Source organism: Nansenia antarctica (genome assembly GCF_963989245.1).
Source record: "Nansenia antarctica genome assembly, chromosome: 1".
Taxonomy (NCBI): Eukaryota; Metazoa; Chordata; class Actinopteri; order Argentiniformes; family Microstomatidae; genus Nansenia; species Nansenia antarctica.
The window spans coordinates 59862097-59884891 of record NC_137674.1 but is presented as its reverse complement, the minus strand read 5'-3'; the positions used below and the strand labels follow the sequence as shown (position 1 = coordinate 59884891).

Below are 22795 nucleotides of genomic sequence, written 5' to 3'. Positions count from 1 at the left end.
GGGTTAGGTTTGGTAAGGGTTAGGTTTGGTAAGGGTTAGGGTTAGGTTTGGTAAGGGTTAGGTTTGGTAAGGGTTCGGTTAGGGTTAGGTTTGGTAAGGGTTAGGTTAGGGTTGGTAAGGGTTGGGTTAGGTTTGGTAAGGGTTAGGGTTGGGTTAGGTTTGGTAAGGGTTAGGGTTGGGTTAGGTTAGGTTAGGCTTGGTAAGGGTTTGGTAAGGGTTAGGGTTGGGTTAGGTTTGGGTTAGGTTTGGTAAGGGTTAGGTTTGGGTTAGGTTTGGTAAGGGTTGGGTTAGGTTTGGTAAGGGTTAGGGTTAGGTTTGGTAAGGGTTAGGTTACGTTTGGTAAGGTAAGGCTTAGGTTAGGTTAGGTAAGGGTTAGGGTTGGGTTAGGTTAGGTTAGGTTAGGTTTGGTAAGGGTTAGGGTTGGGTTAGGTTAGGGTTAGGTTAGGCTTGGTAAGGGTTAGGTTAGGGTTAGGTTTGGTAAGGGTTAGGGTTAGGGTTGGTAAGGGTTGGGGTTAGGTAAGGGTTAGGTTAGGTTTGGTAAGGGTTAGGGTTTGGTTAGGGTTAGGGTTGGGCTAGGTTAGGTTGGGTAAGGGTTAAGGTTAGGTTTGGTAAGGGTTAGGGTTAGGTTAGGCTTGGTAAGGGTTAGGTAAGGGTTGGGTTGGGTTAGGTTTGGTAAGGGTTAGGGTTGGGTTAGGGTTGGGTTAGGTTTGGTAAGGGTTGGTAAGGGTTAGGGTTGGTAAGGGTTGGGTTAGGTTTGGTAAGGGTTGGTAAGGGTTAGGGTTGGTAAGGGTTGGGTTGGGTTTGGTAAGGGTTGGGTTAGGTTAGGGTTAAGTTAGGCTTGGTAAGGGTTAGGTTTGGTAAGGGTTAGGTTTGGTAAGGGTTGGGGTTAGGTAAGGGTTAGGGTTGGGTTAGGTTTGGTAAGGGTTAGGGTTGGGTTAGGTAAGGGTTAGGTAAGGGTTAGGGTTAGGTTTGGTAAGGGTTGGGTTAGGTTAGGTTAGGTTTGGTAAGGGTGAGGTTAGGTTTGGTAAGGGTTAGGTAAGGGTTGGGTTAGGTTAGGTAAGGGTTAGGTTAGGTAAGGGTTAGGTTAGGTTTGGTAAGGGTTAGGGTTAGGTTTGGTAAGGCTCAGGTCATTTAGGGACGGGCCTTTGAAATTAAGATGTTTTCAACATTGTATCCAAACTGTTGTCTTCCATGTTACAATATACATCTATATGTGTGGTGGCCTGGGAAAACCCGTCGGATGTCGCTGGCGTTCGTTCGTGGCAAAGAGCAAATATAGATGGAAATCGCGATTTTGGCGATTTTGACATTATGTGGTATTCTAGTACTTTGAACTCCATACTACATTATGGTGAATAAACATTTTAAGAAAACAAAAGAGAAAGTACTTATTTTGATGTTTTTGTGGCGGGTAGTTTGCAAGCGAAACAACATCACGTTGAACGTGTCTCATTCTCAGTTAAGCAACGCACGCACACATGAGCGAAAGGAGAGACGATACTTCCACCTGTGTTATTGCCAGTTTACTGATGCTCACAATAAGCATAAAGTAATAAAATCTTAACTAGAAGACACACAAATGGATCTGTCCCTCGCATACCGACGAGGCGAGCAGACTACCACCGCATCACAAGCAGACAAACGAGACCGGCCGATCTGCATAGGCTCCTCCCCCGACCCGGAGGAGAAAGGGGAGGATTTCTCCCCTTTCACTTTTTTTGACATGCTACATTAAAATGCTCATAACTTTTTAAAATAAAGGGCTATCTCAGTCATTCAACCAGTTATGAATAGCCGAGAACTTCTAATTTATGGAAATATTAAAAAATGAAAATGTCAAAATGCCACCATGTGAAGGGTTTTCCCAGGCCACCACACATATATATATGTACATCTATTATTAGGGATGTGACCAGCCGTTATTGCAAATTAAACTCACAAATGTAACTCACACATGATTGTATATTCACTGGATTAGTTGGTGAATTTCATAACAGTTGGTCATTAAAAACCATCTCGTCCTATGGCGGTCCGGTGGTCTAGCACCGTGGTCTACAGTGCACACATATGCAGTGCACACATATGCATGTCGGCATGGGTTCGAATCCGGCCCATGCCCTGCTGACATGACCTCTCTCCCTTCTTCTCCTTACTTTCCTGTCTGTCTTCACTATATCTGTCCGGGTTAGTGGTGGTCTAGTGGATAGTGAGTTGGACTTGTGATCGGAAGGTTGTGAGTTCAAATCCCGCCTGTTCAACCATATCACTACTAGTCTGCCCTTGAGGCACTTAGCCCTCAGTTACTCCAGGGGGAATGTCCCTGTAATTCGTAACTGTAAGTCGCTTTTGATTAAAAGCGTCTGCTAAATGGCTAAATGATAAATTATCTGTCCAATAAAATGAAAAATATGAGTGTGAACTCAGAAAAATAGATAAATAATTTTTAAAATCCTTGTCGTCCCTCAGGATAACGTAGTGGAAGACTTTATGAACGTGGACCCTAAGCACCGCCGCTACTTCCTGGCGCGCCGCGGGCAGGTGCTGAGGGACATCGCGGAGGAGTACGGCGGCGTGATGGTGAGCTTCCCGCGCACCGGCGCCCAGAGCGACAAGGTCACCCTGAAGGGCGCCACGGACTGTGTGGAGGCCGCCAAGAAGCGCATGCTGGAGATCATCGATGACCTGGTAAGTGAACATTGGTTTCCATGTTTAAAATGGCAGCAACCTGATCCGCATCGAGGGGGATCCCCAGGGGGTGCAGGAGGCCAAGAAGGAGCTGCTTGAGCTGGCGTCGCGCATGGTCAGTACCAGCTCTCCTCAGCTCTCATCAGCTCTCACCAGGTTACATGTCGAGGTGGCTCAGTGGTGACTTGTCTGTAGGTAATGCTAATGCTACGGGTTTCATTCATCTATCTTGTAATCGCTTTTCAGGAGAATGAGCATACAAAGGAAAATCAAATTACAGAGTAGTCAGGTTGGTCAAGTTCAATGAATAAGCCTTCCACAACACATCAACTGTACTGGGCCTCGCTTTGTTCAATCTGGCAAGGTTTGTTCTTAAAATAATAATAATAATAATAACTTTCATTTCTATAGCGCCTTTCAAAAGACCCAAGGACGCTTTACAACTCTAAAGGGGAATGATCAGACAGACAAAACAGAAAACAAACAAAGCAAAACTGAAACATTGACTAGGGGCCAAATGTCTTGGTGGACAGATGAGTTTTGAGGGCTAGTTTGAAGGAGTCCAGGGTGGGGGCGTTGTGGATCACTGTGGGGAGGGAGTTTCAGAGAGTAGGTGCGGCCACGCTGAAGGTTCTGTCCCCAAAGGTTCGTAGGTTGGTGCGGGGGGTGGATAGCAGGCCCATGTCTGCGGACCGCAGGTTCTGGGAAGGGGTATGCTGGGGGAGGAGGTCAGTTAGGTACTGGGGGGCGAAGGCGTGGAGGGATTAGTAGGAGGTATTAGTAGTAGGGACTTAAAAAGAAGTCTAACTGAATGTTAACCTTGCCCAGTGGTTGTCAGTAGAATCTGTGACATCAGTGGTCATATTTCTTCCAATTTGGAAGTAATCATTTGCTTTGGCACTGACATACATTTAGGATTGCAAAGTTGTATGCTCTGCTAAGTTCAGTGTTAAAAATAGATATATCTTTTTCCCAATCATCTCCAGCAAATCAAGAGTCTGCGTGCCAAACCAGAATACCACAAGTTCCTGATTGGGAAAGGTGGTGGAAACATCCGGAAGGTGCATGAAGCTACTGGGGCCACGATCATCTTCCCCACCGCGGATGATAAGGACCAGGAGCTGATCATTGTGGTCGGCACGGAGGAGGCGGTGCGCGAGGCTCAGAAGGAGTTGGAGGAACTCAACAAGAGCTTGGTAAGGGTTAGGGTTGGGTTAGGTTAGGCTTGGTAAGGGTTAGGGTTGGGGTTAGGGTTGGGGTTAGGTAAGGGTTAGGGTTGGGTTAGGGTTGGGTTGGGTTAGGTTGGGTAAGGGTTAGGGTTAGGTTAGGTTAGGGTTGGGTTAGGTTTGGTAAGGGTTAGGGTTGGGTTGGGTTAGGTTTGGTAAGGGTTAGGGTTGGGTTAGGTTAGGTTTGGTAAGGGTTAGGGTTGGGTTAGGTTAGGTTTGGTAAGGGTTGGGTAGGTTTGGTAAGGGTTAGGGTTAGGTTAGGTTTGGTAAGGCTCAGGTCATTTAGGGACGGGCTTTTGAAATTAAGATGTTTTCAACATTGTATCCAAACTGTTGTCTTCCATGTTACAATATACATCTATATATATATACATCTATTATTAGGGATGTGACCAGCCGTTATTGCAAATTAAACTCACAAATGTAACTCACACATGATTGTATATTCACTGGATTAATTGGTGAATTTCATAACAGTTGGTCATTAAAAACTATCTCGTCCTATGGCGGTCCGGTGGTCTAGCACCTTGGTCTACAGTGCACACATATGCAGTGCACACATATGCATGTCGGCATGGGTTCGAATCCGGCCCATGCCCTGCTGACATGACCTCTCTCCCTTCTTCTCCTTACTTTCCTGTCTGTCTTCACTATATCTGTCCGGGGTAGTGGTGGTCTAGTGGATAGTGAGTTGGACTTGTGATCGGAAGGTTGTGAGTTCAAATCCCGCCTGTTCAACCATACCACTACTAGTGTGCCCTTGAGGCACTTAGCCCTCAGTTACTCCAGGGGGAATGTCCCTGTAATTCGTAACTGTAAGTCGCTTTGGATTAAAAGCGTCTGCTAAATGGCTAAATTATAAATTATCTGTTCAATAAAATGAAAAATATGAGTGTGAACCAGTTTGCATCCCTGTATATAGAATAGTGTTAGACTGAATACAGTGTGTGTCAGCATAAAGGTGGCTAATGTTCTCATCAGCTGCACAAACTGAGTCAGCCACTGTTGTGGATGGAAGTGCTGCTGCAGTGTTTCTGTTCTGTACCCCCCTCCTCCGTGTTCAGGCCATGAGGGGAGAGTCTCAGCAGAAGGAGAAAGAAGTGGCCGAGCTTTTGGACACGGCCGTGGCCAAGCAGGTCAGCCGCCTGGCAGAGCAGGTCGATGTTCTGAGAGAACTAAGGTACCGTAAGATCTGAGAGGCTTGTCTGGAAAGAACACTTGCTTCATATTACGCCTTCCTCCTCCACTACTGTGTCTGGAATAGTGACTCATGGAATGAGAAGAATGAAGTGACAGCACACACACACACCTCTTTCTTTTGTATGCATTATTATCATCTTGGCTTCCTTTTATCCATCAGAGAGGGGAACCCATGGAACGCTAGAAGTGACAGCCTTACGCGGTCAATCAGCGTTGTCATAAATAATAGCACCTCTGCCCCTGTTGCCATGGAGAAGGTGGATGTGGCATGGGAGAACTACAGGATCGCTCAGGAGAAGCTGAAGGCCTGTCAGACGGTGAGTTGTCATTTGAGGGGGTGTGCTGTTGCTTGTACACGTCCCTAAAAGAGTACAGTTATTCCTTAACCATACAATTGTGACACAGTCCAATCCCAGCCACTGGTGCCAATGTCTTTTGTCTTGACTTTTGCAGAAGGAGCAACTCGTGGATCTGATAAACGACAGAAATCTGTCGCGGAATGCGCTGACAGCCACAGTAGATGCCTTCCTGCAGGAGGCAAAGTGTTTGGCTGTAGGACAGCGTGTGGACAAACTTGAGGTTATTGGAGAATAAAAACTTTAATGCCAACCTTTTTTTCTTTCTTCATTAATTCGAAATATTTGAGCGATTTGTCTTGTGGAAGATCCTCTTGTTGATTGAGGGATCAGGGGGGTTAGTGTGTAACTGAATGTCGAGTAAGTATGCATTAACATTTATGTCTACAAGCTGCTGCTATCAATAAGTGTTTTTCCTGTATCGCAGGAGGTGAGAGCTTCTCTGACTGCGGTGTTTGGTCCGGTGTTTGGCCCGGCCTCTGTGGAGGGGGTGGTGGATGATGCATTTGAGCAGTTCTACCAGTGGAAGGCTCTGAGGGATCAGCACACCAGCGCTGTCAGAGACGGGATAGACAAGGCCCTCCACGCCTTGTGCACCTGGTCTGAGAATTTAGGCAAGGTACGGTATGACGCCACACCCAGTTAACTAACAGAGAAATAATAATTGTGCAAGGAGCTGGAGGTTTCCCGTTCAGTGAGTATGAACTGGAGTCTTGTTTCATTGTTCCTGATCCCTGTATCAGTGACATGTTTATCTATCAGTGTTGTTCCCTCTGTTCATGTGATCAGGAACAGAACAACCAGGACAGCGAGATTATGACCGATGCTTTCCACCAAGTGACGCAGCTCATCAAGAAAGAGAAGGAGCTCATAGCTGAGATCACAGACAAACACCTGCTGAGCACCAAGGTGAGGGAACGATGAAATGCACTGAACTGTAAAACATTGTAACACAAACAGTGGTGTTAAAACGTCACGGATTCGCTAAGGAACATTGTGTCAAACAGTTGCAGAAGAGCCAAGTACATTTCACAGCTTTTTTCCCACCGTATACAGTGTTTTGAATAACAGAGCTCTCTCAGTCTTCAGTGTGTGTCTCTCTCCTTTGGTTTTGTCTCGTCAGTTTAAGGGGGAGACGCTACATTGGCAGGACGCCACCCCAACCCCAGAGACTCTCCTCTCCATCCAGAAGAGGGTCCGCGGCCTGAGGTACCAGATGAGATGCACACAGCTGGAACAATGCCGTCTCGAGGAGGTGAAAGGCTTTACCACTTCAGTGCACAATGTAGCAACACTATCCAACTTCTATTCTGTGTGTGTGTGTGTGTCTGGTGTCATTTGAATAGAAAACATAAAATATGAAAGGCAAAAGGTTAGTTCCAGAGTTTGGTGGTTGTGACCAGGAGATGTCTCCTCTGTCAGGGTGAAGAGCTGAACCTTCTTCTGAAGAAGAAGGAGGAAATGGCTGAGACCAGAAAGGCCCTTTTCCAGGAACTTGGCAAGGAGAAAGAGGAATATGTAAGGCTTTGTATGCTGTGATTTCCTCTCATCTATCAGCAAGTAGTTCTGCTTGTCTTCCAGTTCAGTATATAAACCTCAACAAAGTTTGGAAACATTATTTCAGTCGATTCTTCCTCCCCTTTAATAATACCAATTGGTATTGTATGTTATAGCCTGATAAATGGAAAGCCTGATTAGTCACCTTTACAACGAGGTACAACTTGTAAGGATCATGCATTCGTGGAATGAGTAACACAGCTAAACGTGTGGGTAGCGGCCCAATTTTTTTTTGCCAAAATCCCCTGCAATATTCTTCTGTTGGTATTCACTCTCGTTTTGAGCTTCAAGTGCTGGCAGGTGTATGCCAGTCACAGGTGTGTGAATGGCACCTGAATGGCACCTAATTGACAGGAATGATATTCTGGAGCCAGTGGCGATTCCATATCTCCAGAATCTGGGACCTAACTCCATTCTCCAGGAGGACAACGCTCGCCCCCACAGAGCCAGGATCATCACAGAGCACCTCCGGAATTTGGGAGTGGAGAGGGTGGAATGGCCTGCCGTGAGTCCAGACCTCAACCCAATTGAACACTTGTGGGATCAGCTTGGGTGCTGTACGTGCCAGAGGGACCAACGCAACCATGTTGGCTGACTTGCGGCAAATCCTAGTTGAGAAATGGGATGCCGTCCCACAGCAGTGTGTGACCAGGCTGGTGACCAGCATGAGGAGGTGCCAAGCTGTTGTGACTGCGTATGGATCTTCCACACGCTACTGAGGTCCCTGACAGTGTAAAAATGGCCAATATGTGTTGTTTTTTCCTTATTACTGTGGGAGAGTGCAATCATCCAATCCACTAAGCAACTCAAAACGAGAGTGAATACCAACAGAAGAATATAGGGGATTTTGGCAAATATTTTTGGGCCGCTACCCACACGTTTAGCTGTGTTGCTTATTCCACGAATGCATGCAAGTTGTACCTCATTGTAAAGATGACTAATCAGGCTTTCCAACGATATAAAATACAATACCAATTGGTATTATTAAAGGGGAGGAATAATCAACCAAAAGAACGTTTCTGAACTTTTTTTGAGGGGTTTATATCCTAATACCAGCCTCCTGTTGACCTTGTAGAGGAGGCTCGCTGCTCTGACGGACGGTAGCTTCCCAGAGCTTCCTCTGCTCTACCCCGAGGCAGACATCCACTGCTTCATGGTGAGTGAAGCCCCCTGCACTCCAACGTTACGCACCAACACAAGTCCCCCGTTTACAGACTTCATAACTTCCTGAATCTGCACACACACGTGTCCAGGTCATTCTGGGTGATGAGTTGGTTTGACGGTCCTCCTGTCCCGTGCAGAGCTCCGGGGGTCTCCTGGTGAAGAGTCTGGACAGGGACATGTTTGATGCCGAGCCCATGAGGGAGCTGAGCGGCCGCCGGCCCCTGGTGTGCACCGAGTACCAGGGCCAGAGGGTCGTCCTCAAGGTAACCACACCCCCTCAAACCCTCGTCCTCAAGGTAACCACACCCCCTCAAACCCTCGTCCTCAAGGTAACCACACCCCCTCAAACCCTCGTCCTCAAGGTAACCACACCCCCTCAAACCCTCGTCCAAGTGGAAACCAGGTATATGAAACCATGTTGTTCACGATGCCCAGACATGAGCATCGACTTTTCAAATGGGGAAAACAAGTAAATCAGTGATCTTGTGTTATTTGACGTGCTTAAGAATGCTGAAATTGACCAACTAAGCACCAACTAAGAGAGACCTTGGCCTTCAGTGTGTGCAGTGTAGATGAGGAGGCTGGGTTCTGTCTTTGGGTTCCTCAGGGTTACAGTGTAGATGAGGAGGCAGAGGCTGGGGTGCTGGAGCGAACCACACTCTTCCACCGGGCCAGGACTGAGAATGGGACTGACGGTGGAGTTGTCCTTCCTCTTCTGGCTCTGTTCTTTAGCAAGGTACTGCCCAGTACACCCTCACGTCCCTAAACAGGACCCCTGTTTTTATGTTTCACATCATCTGTAACATACCTGAGTTCTTGCATTTCTCCTGCCATTGATGCTGGATGAACAATGTTCTCTCTGCAGTCTGACCCTCTTGCCTATGTGATGGTGCCGTACTTCCCCCACGGGAGTCTGAAGGCGGTACAAGCAGTCCAGCCGCTCACTGCCACAGTGAGTCCTCTTCCATAAGTTCCAGCTACATCGAACATCCTCTTGTCCTCTATTGGCGTCCAGTAAACCAACCGACGGTTGTTTCTCACACTCTAGGAGGTTACCATGGTGATGAGGGGTGTGGCCCAGGGACTACAGGCCCTGCAGGCTGTGGGCGTCACCCACGCCTCTCTGAACCCCAACAACGTGTTCGTCCTCAAGCGAGAGCAAGGCATGCTGGGAGACTTTGATTTCACCAAGGCCACTGTAAGTGGTAAACAGGTCACCAGTCATGAGACTGTTATGGAAATTCCACATTGTGTGGAAAGTGGATGTTATAAAAAAAAAAAAAAATCTGATGTAACTTTTTTAGGCTGCTGTGAATGTGGTTCTGATTGGTTTGTGTTGTGTCCATCTGAAGTGGTAGCTGGGTGTGTTGTCCATCTGAAGTGGTAGCTGTGTGTGTTGTGTCTATCTGAAGTATTAGCTGTGTGTGTTGCTCCAGGGGCAGCGGGCGGTGGGCAGGGGGATGGTGGCAGGCTCCATCAGCCTGGTGGCCCCAGAGCTCCGTGACGGCTCCGCTCCGTCTCCAGCCTGCGACCTGTACTCCTTCGGGTGCCTGCTGCTCTGGGTAGGACGCCTCCTTCCTATCCGCTCTATCCAGGAGTCCACAGGGATTCACTACGGAACAGTCTGGATGGAATAGAGCAGGAATCTGATGGGGTTGGGAGATAAAAAAAACATTTTAAAAAGGGGGTCGGGTTGGTACAAGTTCCCTAATCAACTGTTGCATATTGCCCTGGAAGTGTTTTTACTGAATGTTCAGTAAATGTATGTGATGGTTTTCATGGCAATGACAATTCTCTGCTCTCAGCTGCACGTCCCAACGTTCAGCGGTGCTCTGGATGACCCTGCCAACCTGACCCTGGATGTGGTGAGGAACACAGAGAGAGCCTCTCCATTCATCAAGAGTTTAGATGTTGTTTCTAAGCCTATACAGTGGATGTGTTTCCTGTTTTCCAGGAGGCCAAACTCCAAGCCCTGCTCCCTAAGCTGTTGGCACGCCAAGGAAGACTGACTGCTGCTCAAGTCCTGGCAGATGACTACTTCCTGAGTGGCCAAGCATGAAGACAAATGAAAAAAAATGAAAGCAAATGACAAATATTTGTTTGACTGTTTCACATCTTTCTTTCTTTCTTTCTTATGTATTTCTTGTTCTTTACCTTTTGTTGACGTGACAATTTGGTTTCACAGTATTACTTATATATTAAAATATAAATGTTTGGATATGTAAACAGGTGATGTTCGATTACCCTACAGCTATGACATATGCAAAACATAATAATAAAAAACAATGTTCAGAAGATGTGGAGATGTTTCTAATGAAGAGAGCGATATGCTCTGTAATTAAAGGGATGTGGTAATGTTTCTAATGGAGAGAGCGATATGCTCTGTAATTAAAGGGATGTGGTAATGTTTCTAATGAAGAGAGCGATATGCTCTGTAATTAAAGGGATGTGGTAATGTTTCTAATGAAGAGAGCAATATGCTCTGTAATTAAAGGGATGTGGTAATGTTTCTAATGAAGAGAGTGATATGCTCTGTAATTAAAGGGATGTGGTAATGTTTCTAATGAAGAGTGATATGCTCTGTAATTAAAGGGATTTGCAGGTCTCAGGAGGAGCAGGAATGAAAAAGCTCCAGGTCTTTTGGCTGCTAAAATACAGATATTTTGAAAGATTCTTTTGTTCTGGAAAAACAAGACATTAATCACCAGCATACAGCTTCTAGTTGGCTAGTGTTTGATATGATGTACTGTGTAACACAGTTCTGAACTCCCCGGCTGCCTGACGGGGAGGTTGTCAGCACCAATCTCCTGTCAACTCTCTGAACCTTCCCCAGGACAATGCTCCTTAAAGAAAATGGCTGTCATTACACATTTTCTCTCCATTAACTGGCTGAGGGCCATGGTTGCTTTTTGTACCCTCTATTTTCAGGAATTGCGAGTTGATGATTTGGTACTCAACACACCCTCCCTGTCTAACATGGAGACGTTCGGACCACGCTTAATTTAATTGGAGATGTGGTCAACATGTTTCAGATGGGTCCAGTCTTAATTAAGTGTCAAACCACAATGATTACTCATTCAACTGAACATTTATAAAATTGTGTTTTCTAAATTAGAGCAGACCAACCTCCTGTGTGTATGAGGCTTAGAGAGCTACGGATTTGACGGGTGACATCACTGATGAGTCTGAGAATGAGCTGCTTTGAGGAAACAGTGCAATCCTTTAACTCTAGGGTAGTCAGAGTAGTAGACATTCACTGGAACTGATATGGGTCATTTGTATGTAGAAAAATGACGTGGTAATCGTGATTTTTGTTGTTGTTGCTGAAGGGTCAGCTGAAATTGGTATAGAGGGAATTCTGGTGAAATTGTTTTCCAAATCAACACTTTAATGTCTTAAGTTAATTGCTTATGTAAACAACACGTTTTACTGCTGTGTCCATTTTAACATCTATTCTACTCAGCTTCCTTTCTTCATTATTGTAAATTCCCCTTACACCAGAGGCATCAGGATATATTTATATAAGCACATTTAGAGAAGCTTTCAGAGAAGCACTGGGATTTAATTGAAGAAAATAATGAAGGGCTTTGTCAGACAGGCAGTTAACTCGGAGCTCGGAGTGGGCTCCTTTACAATTAAGCTTTTAAAACTATTAATCCACTCAAGACATTTTGCCACTCAGACAATTGCTAACTTCACCATCGGTATACGGTCATTTTGAGCCCTTAACCACCGCGCTGACACCCCGAGAAGATATGCTTTTAACCGTAAACTCAATGAACCGGGAGTTCACCCGCTGCTGCCTGCAGCACCGCGCCTGCTGGTTGAAACTCCCGTTGACAGCGCGGGGAGAGAAAGGTTTTACCAGGGAATTCGCTCCGCGCTGTGTCGACCGTGATAGGAGTGTAGGATCGACACCATTCAAATGGTTTTGGATTCCCTGTCCTCTCCCCTATCCGGACACGTTTGCATTGTTATCCTAACCCACGGTAAATCATAGTTATTAACCCGCAAAGGGTGCCTCCGGGCACCGTGTTTGTCCGTGAATAACACCGGCTATGAAGGTGGTAAAAAGAGAAGACTATGCTGGCTAACTCCACCATCGGTATACGGTCATTTTGAGCCCTGAACCACCGTGGTGCCACCCCGAGAAGTGAACCGGGAGTAAACTCAATGAACCAGGAGTTCAACATGCGTCAAGTGCTTATATTCACTACGAGCAGTGTCGACATCGATCAGGCAGTAGCCATCTCATATGCTCAACATAACAATGATACTACAGTTCATAAAGCAGACAAGTGAAGGCAGTAGTTTTAAGGGTTAAAAAAACATGACTTTATTATGTGTACATAGTTTCCTCTCTCTCTCCCTCTCTCTCTTTCTCTTTCTCTCCAAAAAACCACGGTTAATAATATACCACATGCCGAGGAAAAAGTATACGATAGCTTCAAGTTCCTCCATGTTGCTATTGTTGTGGCTGTGTTGTGTCTCGTGAAAATATACGTCACCACCATGGCGCGCTGTTATGACGCGTAACTCCGCCTACTATCTCCTACTCCTCCTACTCGTTCCTGGTCTCTTGTGTATAGTAGAAAACGTATTGTACCCAGAACTGTTCAAAAGCGTGCCGAAGCGTGCCGTGCTGACCCGAGCCGGGCCCGGTAGTGGAAAAGCGCCATATGGTATTCTGATTCCAGCCAAAGCCTGTTTCTGTAACAGTGGTGAATGATGACATGTCCTCACCATGTCCATGTACAATTCCTGATCATCCATTCAGCAGCTATTGTCTACACAAATGTGATATCTCCAGTACACCTGTTAGGTCCACAGATGGTGACAGACAGTTAGTGATGTGAAACATGATAAAAGGGAGACCTCATCACAGGCTCCCATGAGGGCACAGTGTAACAGCAGATCAGTGAAAGTGGATGCCCCACTTCAAGAGCTCAACAGAGCAGCAGACCAAGGAGGCAATAATGCATTGCACAAAGTAGCCTATTGTGAGCAACATAATAATTTACAGAATTAGTCAACGTCAGGCTTTTGCAGTACTTATTTATTTTTTATTTTTTTATAAGGAAAGAATTGTCCATAGATCAACATTAACCCTAAATGGCTGAAGTAAATGGGTCCAAAAAACAGGGTTAGGGTTAGGTGTACTCCCCCAGTAGGTGTACTCCCCCAGTAGGCTTGATCTCACACTAATTGTAACATTTGTTAAAACACATTTTTCAGTTAGAATGATTGATCCAAATAGTCCAATTCATAGGTGGCCTCTTTCTACCACCGCAAATGCAGGAAACTTTTATTATGAAATATTATATTTCTCCCTTTATTCACTGACTTTGAGTGCCAGACCAACCGAATTAATGTCATTATGTCTCTATTATTCTAAGAGAGCTTCCATGCTGGGGTAGTATTTACTGAATAAACCATCCATTTAGGGAAACCACCACAATAATATTTGGTTTTGCTGCTTGAGAATAGAGAACCACAAATCAAATATTTCTTAAATCACATGTTATTGTATTTTAAGGAATTTGTCATATTTCAGACAGTGTGTGGTCAACTAAAAATACTTTCTTCCAATTTGACATGAAAATAAAAAATGTTGGTCAGACAGCCACAGAACTGAATATGCTAGTTTAACCGGTTGAGTGGGTTGGTGTGTTCAGCTGGAGGCCTACCCTGATCGTTCCTGGATATCATAAATAGAAACACAGACTCTTTTCGGGAAAACCCAAACCCAATGCCAGGAAATGTATCCTAATCAGACTAATTCATCCTCTGAATAAACAGATCCCATTTATTTGATACATTCATACATGTTTTTGTAACACTTGGTCTCACACTGAACAGGACAATACCTCTAAACCTCTATAACCTAAGTGAAAAACAGCAGTTCAAGCAAGTCAATGTCAATCACCTGAACAGCAGTGGAAGGCTTATTAGACATTTCTCTTCACATGATCTTGTCCCTTTTATCCAAGAGAACAAATCGTGGGTTTGGCTGTTCGTGTTGTTCTTTCTACACAAGTGGAAGACATGAGGACCGTTCAAAAATGACATAAATCAACATGTACGGTACTTACCTGTCCACTTCCAAAGAGAAGGTTTGAGGTACCACTTTTAAGGGAGTGTACACTGGTGATATTGCTTTTGTCGTATTATTAATCAGCTATCACTTTCTGTTTTATTTCATCATAAAATACCTATAGATTTACTACCTCCTTATTTACACTTATATTAAACCTTGAACATAATTTCATTCTAATAAGGTTTGTTAAGATGATTGAAAGAACAATACCCAATGGTTTATTCTCTGTTCATCATCATGCCCATAGTCTGGACTCCACTGCTCCTTTCCCCTTTCTGTTCCACAGCTCAATGACTGCTTTCACAAACATGTCAGTCATTCAGTAATCAGTCATTCAGTGTCAAGCATCTGTGACTAAATAAGAGATTGGATGTATGCACAATAACTATAACTGTAATCCAATTTGTGTGGCTGTAAACAGGAGTACAGACAGACCTCTGTTAACTAAGGTTGATTTGTAATGTATAGCAAAGAACAGGGCGGTCTGTTTTGTGCATATGCTAGCCATTACATGCCCTTTTGAGAATGATATCAATGAATATACTGTACATATGTTTATAGTTTAAACTGAGGTCAGATTAGATACTCTACAGCGTAAATTAACTGCGTAATTTATAGACTAATATATGGCCAACAAAAGATGTTGGTCATACAATAAAAAATAAATATAATATAAAATATAAATCTTCATGCTCAAATTGCACACAAAGCATTATGTATATAAACATTTTGCATATACTGGGCCTCCTGGCTGATCACAAATCATGTAATCAGGATGTGCATTATTGTGACATACTGCTTATAGTGACAGACATCACTGAAACGTTACAAAATTAAAAGCATGCTATGAACTCATTTATGCCAATCCATCATACAACAGTTCAAGGAAGGAACCCAACACAATGTTTCCTCAAACAAATTAGCCTCTCTTCATAAACATCTTTTACAGGAAACAATGTTTTAAAAATACATGTAGCTTGTGAAATTAGATTTTCTCATGCAAAAACTGCCACCCACAGAGTCGTTAAAAGCATTAAGAGATTTACATTGACACAAATGGATTTATATGACTTTATACGATTTATATGAAGATTTAATCCAGATAAAACTGAATTATTCTAGGACTCTAGGACTATGATGTTGGAAATCGGTTGAATTGAGGGAAACACGGTTATTCAAGTCTAAGTCTGGTTAAGCAGGATGTGCTTATGGTTAAGCTAAGCAGCACAGGACCTTTGAGTAGTAGTTTCAAGACAAACATTTAGACTGTGAGAAGTGGGCATCAATGGAGCCAGGCCATTCAACAACATTATCTTCAAAGGAAATGACCAAACAAAATCTACTGTATCTGGCACTATTAAGGTTGATGCAGTTCAGTTAGTTCAGGAAAGAAGCTGAACTACTGTACACACACAATATATGTATGTATATATATATTGATGGTCTTTGCAGAGGGCCAGAGCAGTCCATACATGGAAACTCTGGCGATATCCTTCCTCACTTCTATGACATTGTATGTATATAATTGTTGTCCTCCTGAAAATTAAATTAAATACATACAGTATATTTTGAAATAGAGGCATACCTGGACTATTCAGCCAGACCTATGAAGATATAAAGTCAGTTAAGGAAGCAATGATCTATGAGTGTCAGAGAGTCAAAACCTTTAACATACAGTATTCAGGCAAGAGAACTCATATGTCCCAGGGACAAGCTGCTGACTAATTTGAATGCCTTCATTGAACACGCTAAAGGTAATCATCATTGCCCCTTAATCTTTACTTTCCTGCCGCCCTCCTTTCCCTCCTTTTTGCAATTACAGCGGCCCTTTGCAAGTCTAAGATCAAGACTGGAGCGAGAAAGCAGTAGCCTGTTGCTCTTGGCGGTGCATGCAGCCATCAGAGCTTAATATCGGTAATTGTGTTTATATTACGCAACCATATTTTGAGAGGTTCCTCTCTCACACAGCATCTCTGTGTTCGGAAAGAGCGGCACACTGCCATGCTGGTGGATTCGGGTACAAACAGCGTTTCCTGACCACAAAATCCAACGGAATCAAAAGGAAACGGGCCACGGGAGACTGACTTCTACATTCCCGTCAGATGATGCACACACCAACAGATACCCACAAGGGAGTCACCCCATCTCAGCTAATGCCCTGAACAATGCTCTATCCATGCCTTGAGGTTCTGGGGGGAAAAGGTCTACTGCCACTCCAAAACAATCAAAACATGAATGATTTGTTGTTACACTCTCATTTGCATGCCTGCTATTCTCAATGAGCCCTTTCCATTTAATTATCTTAGAACTGAAATGGAACCATTGTAGAACTGGTAAGATATCTCCAGATGACTGGAATGGAGAGGGTTTTTTAGTCCTAGTAACGATTTCTGACTGTCAGAAACACATCAGCTGCTGTGGGAATGTTTCTAATCTGTGTCAAGTGATCGGCGGCGGCTTTGATGGCTGTACTGTTAAGGCTGTTTAGATTAGACCCCATACAGTTAACATCGAAATGCTTGTATCACTCCATCTACTGTTGAACACATTTGTGTCTCGAAAGTCGTAGGAAAGCAATTGCTTGGGAAAAAGAGGAAAGTTGGCATTATGTCCTTAAAGTCTGTCTGCAATTACTAGCAGCATTTCATTTGTTAGTGAAATTAGTCTTGTCAATAAGACATGGATTAGCCTGTATAAACAGATTGGTTTGAATGACACATTCATTCTAGAACCTTTTCATTAACGCAGGACAGAGCTGGAGCATTATGCAACCATAGTAGACTATAAACCAAGCATGCAGCAGCTTCAAAACATCTGTGAGCAACAAAACCCTGAATATTTGTTGGTTGTTGCATATTGTCACATGTTGTATAGAAATAGCTGAGTTTGCTTCGGAGTCTGCATTATCCCCCAACAAACATTGTTTACATCTGCTGGATGGGGTGCTGATTTATGTGAGCCTAGAGTTTGCCGGGGAGTGTATTTGTATTTGGATGAACAGGTCGGCAGATCCTTTTGTCGCTCTCAATGTAGGTGGCCCTTTACAGCAAACAGATGCTGTGTCCTTCCCTACCTCCATCTGGATGACAACTACTCTCTCAATCACTAGATGGCGGTATATATCTTTGGCTCCTGTGTTTCGGGGTCTACTCATCTGCTGCACTGTGGCTGTGGGGTTCAGTGGCTTAGAGGTTTATACAGAGGTTTTACATCGGACTGCCAGGACCGACACCACCTCACCGGACACACAGCTGTAGGGACATCCTGGCCCTGAAGATATTCTCAGGCTTCATTCTTATTCTCAGATAGATTCAGATGAAATACAGACTCAGATCTGAGTCATGCCCCAGCCAAGCATCTGATATGCTGTGTGGAATGCAAATGTTTGTCTTTACCCTTCACAGTCATGGCAAAGGACAAGGAGTTGCCACTAATTCAATTATGGTGGCCATAACATCAAAACATAAAACAGGCCACTCTCAAAGTGATAACTTAAAATCTGACCTCAGTCTCACTATCACAAACACACTGACCCTGACATGACAACCCTCACCCCTAGCTGCACCCATAACCCTTGACCTTTAACCTTTACTAGCCATAAGCCTCCTCTAGTTAAAATGAGTTCCATATCATCAAGCCATGACCAAGGGTTTCTGCAGCCATACACTAATCTATAGTAATCTCATTTGAACTGCTTACCAGACCTGGGGAGGCTGTTGGAGAACCGAGGACGGGTTCGTAGTAATGTATGGAATGGAATAAGGATTGATACCATTCCTCATTCCTTGATAACATTCCTCATTCCATTCCATGCGTTACAATGAGCCTCCGATGCCTACTTCCATCAGCCTCCCTTGGAGAACACATGCCCTGTTCCGGAAAACAACATTATTGTAAGCCATTGAGAAGATCCATTAATGCTGCTCACAATTACCTTTTAAAACTGGGATTGAAATGCATGTTCAGCCAATGAAAACAGTAATGCACGTTCTCGGCACGTGCATGGCCAGATGATTAAAAAAAACGCCTCTCACCAAAAACCACACTGCTCAGCGCTGAGAACTTTTTTTCATTCATTCAAATACCCCATTCTGTATTTTTTGGCATGTGAGCCTTTGCAAATGCACTTTGGTGTTCATAAATCAGGGCATGTAATTGGCAGGAAATAGCCGCTGGGTTTGCCTCACCTCGTGTCCTGTCTGGAGGCCCGGCCATGTTTAGACTTCAGGTATAGAATCCATGGTCGGGAGGTTTTCCTTGGACAGCACCATGGTCGGGTCAGCAGCCTCTTATGAGGAGCCCCAGTGTGCTATGGTAAGTCAGTCCCCAGGGCCTGGTCCATATGGGTCCAGCACGTGCAGAATCTCCGTGATGAAAGAAATGGTACTCACCTCAAGGCCCAGTTGGAGTTTCCATAATGTGCGGTGTGTGTGTCGCTACTGTACCTCACACAGACTGCTGTGCTGAGAGACTAGGATCAGAGGTGCCCACAGTATGCATGGAGGGAAACGTGATAGTGGACCACTGCCTTTATCCTTAGGATTGATGTGTGGTATTGGGTGTGCATCTGTGAGGAACCTCTTAAGACAATCCAGCCAAAATATGCTTCAATCTATACCTAGCAATACACAATACACAAATACATCAGACCAATTATCTGGGTTGTAATAACATATCATTGAGTTCAGTAGGGACACACAACTTTGGGTCGAAACCACACATACTACATCCTTGACGCTATTAGAGTGACCTGCCTAACACAATCTTCAGCAGGGCTACAGACTCAGAGTTTCCAAACGGAGACACAACAACTGAGGGGGGTCGTTAGCTCTGGTATAAAGCACTTATTAACTAGTAATCTTTCACTTGAGAATGCGGTTGGTCTCTGGAGGGAATCTACTCAGTTAGGGCGAGTAGGTGGTTAGGTACAAAGGTCATCTACAGTACTACTCAGAGAGGCAATTTTTGTTCCCTGAGAATCCTTAAGGACTTTAGCGACTGAGTTCCAGAGTCCCCCCCCCCCCCTCCTTCCATCCACACCACTGTGGCCTGTCCTGGGGGGTATTTGACAGCCCCCCCATCCCGCCTAATGCCAGGAGAATGCAAGAATGAGCCCCATACAGAACAGAGTTGTGCCACAACTCCCAACGGATGAGGTCAATATTCCATAACCTACTGTATGGATGAATAAACATTACAAGCATTTCCTGACCGAAAGATATGCTACTGCCCTACAAAACAGTCCTTTGACTTGAAATGAGTTGAAGAGTTCTGAAAAAGCGTTGGTCTGGGGGAAACAGTTGGCTGTTGTTTCTCTGCCAGCTAGGTCTTGCCCGCAGAGTGTGGCTGAGAGTAGTGAGTGACAGTAGGTCCAGACCCAGGGCCTGGCAGGCCTGGCAGGAGGGTTACTGGGTGGTAAGGTGATATGGTAGGGGAAGGGACACAGCATAGACCACAGTCCCACCATTTCTGCCAGCACAGAGCGGTGGGGATGATCAGACCATTACTGTGCCCAGAAGTGGATGCATGCAATAGCGTGTGTGTGTGTGTGTGTGTGTCTGTGTGTGTGTGTGTGTGTGTGTGCGTGTGTATCTATTTCCTTTCTCTCTCATGTGTTTCTCTCTCTCTCCCTCTGAACCCCACGACACTTCTGCTGATTTGAGATTAAACCTCAAGGTTTCTCCTATTCTTTTTCCATATTCTTGTATTGTGGCATTGGATTGGATTGGATTGTGTGTGTGTGTGTGTGTGTGTGTGTGTGTATGTGCGTGTGTGTGTATATGTGTGTGTGTGTGTATATGTGCGAATCCCCTCAGGATAACCTGTAGACCAGTGTGGATTTGTCTTCTCTCTCTGTCTTGTCTTGTAGGCAGAACAGTGTGGTATGTCGAAGCGATAAATAAAGTTTACTTTTGATGAATTGAGACGTTTTGTCGAGCAGAGCCAACACTTCTAGGAGGTCTCTGGGTCTTGAAAGACAGCGCAAGCTCGTCTTTCCCATATGGTCTGATTTTGAGGCAATTCGTTTTTTTACCCCCACAATCCCTGTGGTAAATTCCTGTTCTGACATCTTCTCTGGGCCTGAGGAGTGTGATACCAGATGGTGCTTAGGGGTACGAATCACTCTGTATGCCACGACTCCGCCTCCATGACCTCTACCTGTGAGGATTGGCACACCTGCCCACGATTGGACAATCGACTCTGCTCTACTAAAACCCTGCACCTGCTGCCAATCAACGCCGGATCGTATGCCACTCATGGTTTGTCTTTGTACCATGTCCAGCTCTGTAACTGTTTGTCTACCTAGCTTATTTACCCGTTTGCCCTGTGACTAATCCTTGTTCTCCCTACTCCTCTGATGATACCCTGTCTGCCGACTCTTGCCTGTCTGACTACTCAGCTGCCTGGCGACCCCTGCCCTCCTGACTACCCACCTGCCTGCTGACCCCCTGCTTTCCTGACTACCTGTCTGCCTGTTGACATCTGCCGGCCTGATTACACGCCTGCCTGCCCTGCCTGTACCTCTTATTAAACTACTTGTTTAACCGTTACCTGCCTGTCCTATGTCTGCATTTGGGTTCAGCCTTGATTGGTGAGACTGTATGCATTTAGCATTACACTGGATCCCTCTGGGGTGTAGCAACACCAATCCTCCTAGCAAGAGGTTGGCAAAGTTGACACAGTACTACTGTACCTTCATGGTCAGCAACCTGTTGGAACAAATTATATACTACATTCATATACTACGTTCCTGGTCACCAACCAGTCCATCATATTCACTAAGTACCTGGTGGAGAATCCATTCATTCCCTACACAGCAGACAAAGCCCATGGACGTACAGTATTCTCCAAATGTTCTCTTTACAGTGAATACTGAGGAACAACAGCTTTTTGGATGTCTTTCCGTCCTCTTCTTGGTTTCATACCAAAAATGCTGAATAACCCAACAGTCCCCATACAGTATATCAAGAGTCTGTCAATGAGAGCCATATAAACCCACATGTCCTATGGCCCCTCGTCACAACAGAGCTGCAGTCTCTCCCTCCCAGGCAGCGGCGGTCTCTCACAGCCCACAACACATCCGCTGCTTGTTAAAGTCTGTCTGACTGGCCGTTTTCAGAGCTTGGCTTTAGATTCTGCTTTGTTTTCTTCTCATCGTCATCATACATTCAAAACAAGTCGTAAATAACCTCAGAGCGTACTTTATACCGTTTGGAAAACCTCAGGGATATTTTCCCTCTCTTGTCGTCTTTGACTGTTTTGGCAAGCGAACTTGCCAAACATTCTGAGGGCCACGAATGATGGACAACAAGGAGGTTTTGGCTTGCACCCCTGATGTCATAGGCTTCAGTCATCTCCTGTTGAGACTGCTCTTGGAGAAGCTATCATGGCCCCAAATCAGCCACCACCACAGTGTCTGCGGAAACCCAAAGTGAATGAGTTCCAACTGTGTCAGAGAAGGGTAATGCCCCCGACAGGACTGCTTCTTTCACTCCAACCATCCACCTGTCTACATATCCATCCATGCATCCATCCATCCATCCATCCATGCATTCATCCATCCATCTATCCACCCTTCCATCCATCTATCTAGGAATCCAGGCATTCAATTGGGACCAGGCAGTAGAGAGTAAACATCCCTCATCATCAGTAAAAGCCACAGCTGCTTGGTCCTGAGAACAAGGATCCTTTCCAAATCGTCTACTCTGGTCTGCTCCTCCAGATCATCTGCTCTGGCCTGGATTAGTCCAGAGATTACTCACAGCTTGGCCTGCTGCAGGAGACTGATGGAAGAATGGAGTGACATCACTTTCATATTCATAAGCAGTGGCACAGCGACAGTGGAAGGAGCCTTGATAGATGGGATTGATGGAGGTTCTGTCCTTTGGTCTGAACACTTTAATCAGCGAAATATAAATGTTCCATATAAGTGATCCAGGGCTCTCAAGTCTCACGCATTGGGCGTGAGACACGCATTTCAACCCGTTCACACGCCGCATTTCAACCTGTGTGTCTCACGCCCAATGTGTGAGACTTGAGAGCCCTGATGATCACTGTGCTTTTGTGATGGAGAAATGTCTCTTTCTCTTCATATTTCAACAGTTGAATAACACCTATGACTACACAGTAACAGATTATAGCCAATCAAAAAATACAGGAAACATCTATAATGCAATTGTACAGTGGAACTAAAGGTTTCAATCACCTCTCTCATTGCTGAACTATTCCAACAATTATATACAAAGAATTTGTCACCACTTAAAGATAAAATCAAGCTCCTGGTTATTGTCAGTGTCCTACAACCTCTAATTTAGTTCTCCAGTTTAGTTCACAACAAAGGGATAATATTCCTCTCATGCATTCCACAGTCTGTCTTGGCCTCTGTGTTGCCTGCTTTGCTGTGTATGCGTGCGTTGGTGTGTCCTGCTCAACACCATACCAAGCCCAGTCCAGGCAGGTCAATAACTACATTTCTACTGCTCTCTCACTCATCCGTCATTTCTCAATAG

General features: G+C 44.9%; 1 protein-coding gene across 1 annotated transcript in view; it reads left to right on the top strand.

The window, feature by feature from the left end:
- Nucleotides 1-5107, top strand: part of LOC308151647 (vigilin-like) — a gene marked incomplete at both ends in the record, with an annotated part of 28194 nt that extends 23087 nt beyond the window's left edge. Inside the window, 3 exons of the mRNA XM_080524555.1 lie at nt 2467-2685; nt 3672-3881; nt 4976-5107. Coding sequence (XP_080380681.1) covers nt 2467-2685; nt 3672-3881; nt 4976-5107 — 561 coding nt within the window. The remainder of the gene's footprint in view (nt 1-2466; nt 2686-3671; nt 3882-4975) is intronic.
- Between the last annotated feature and the right edge of the window lie 17688 nt (nt 5108-22795).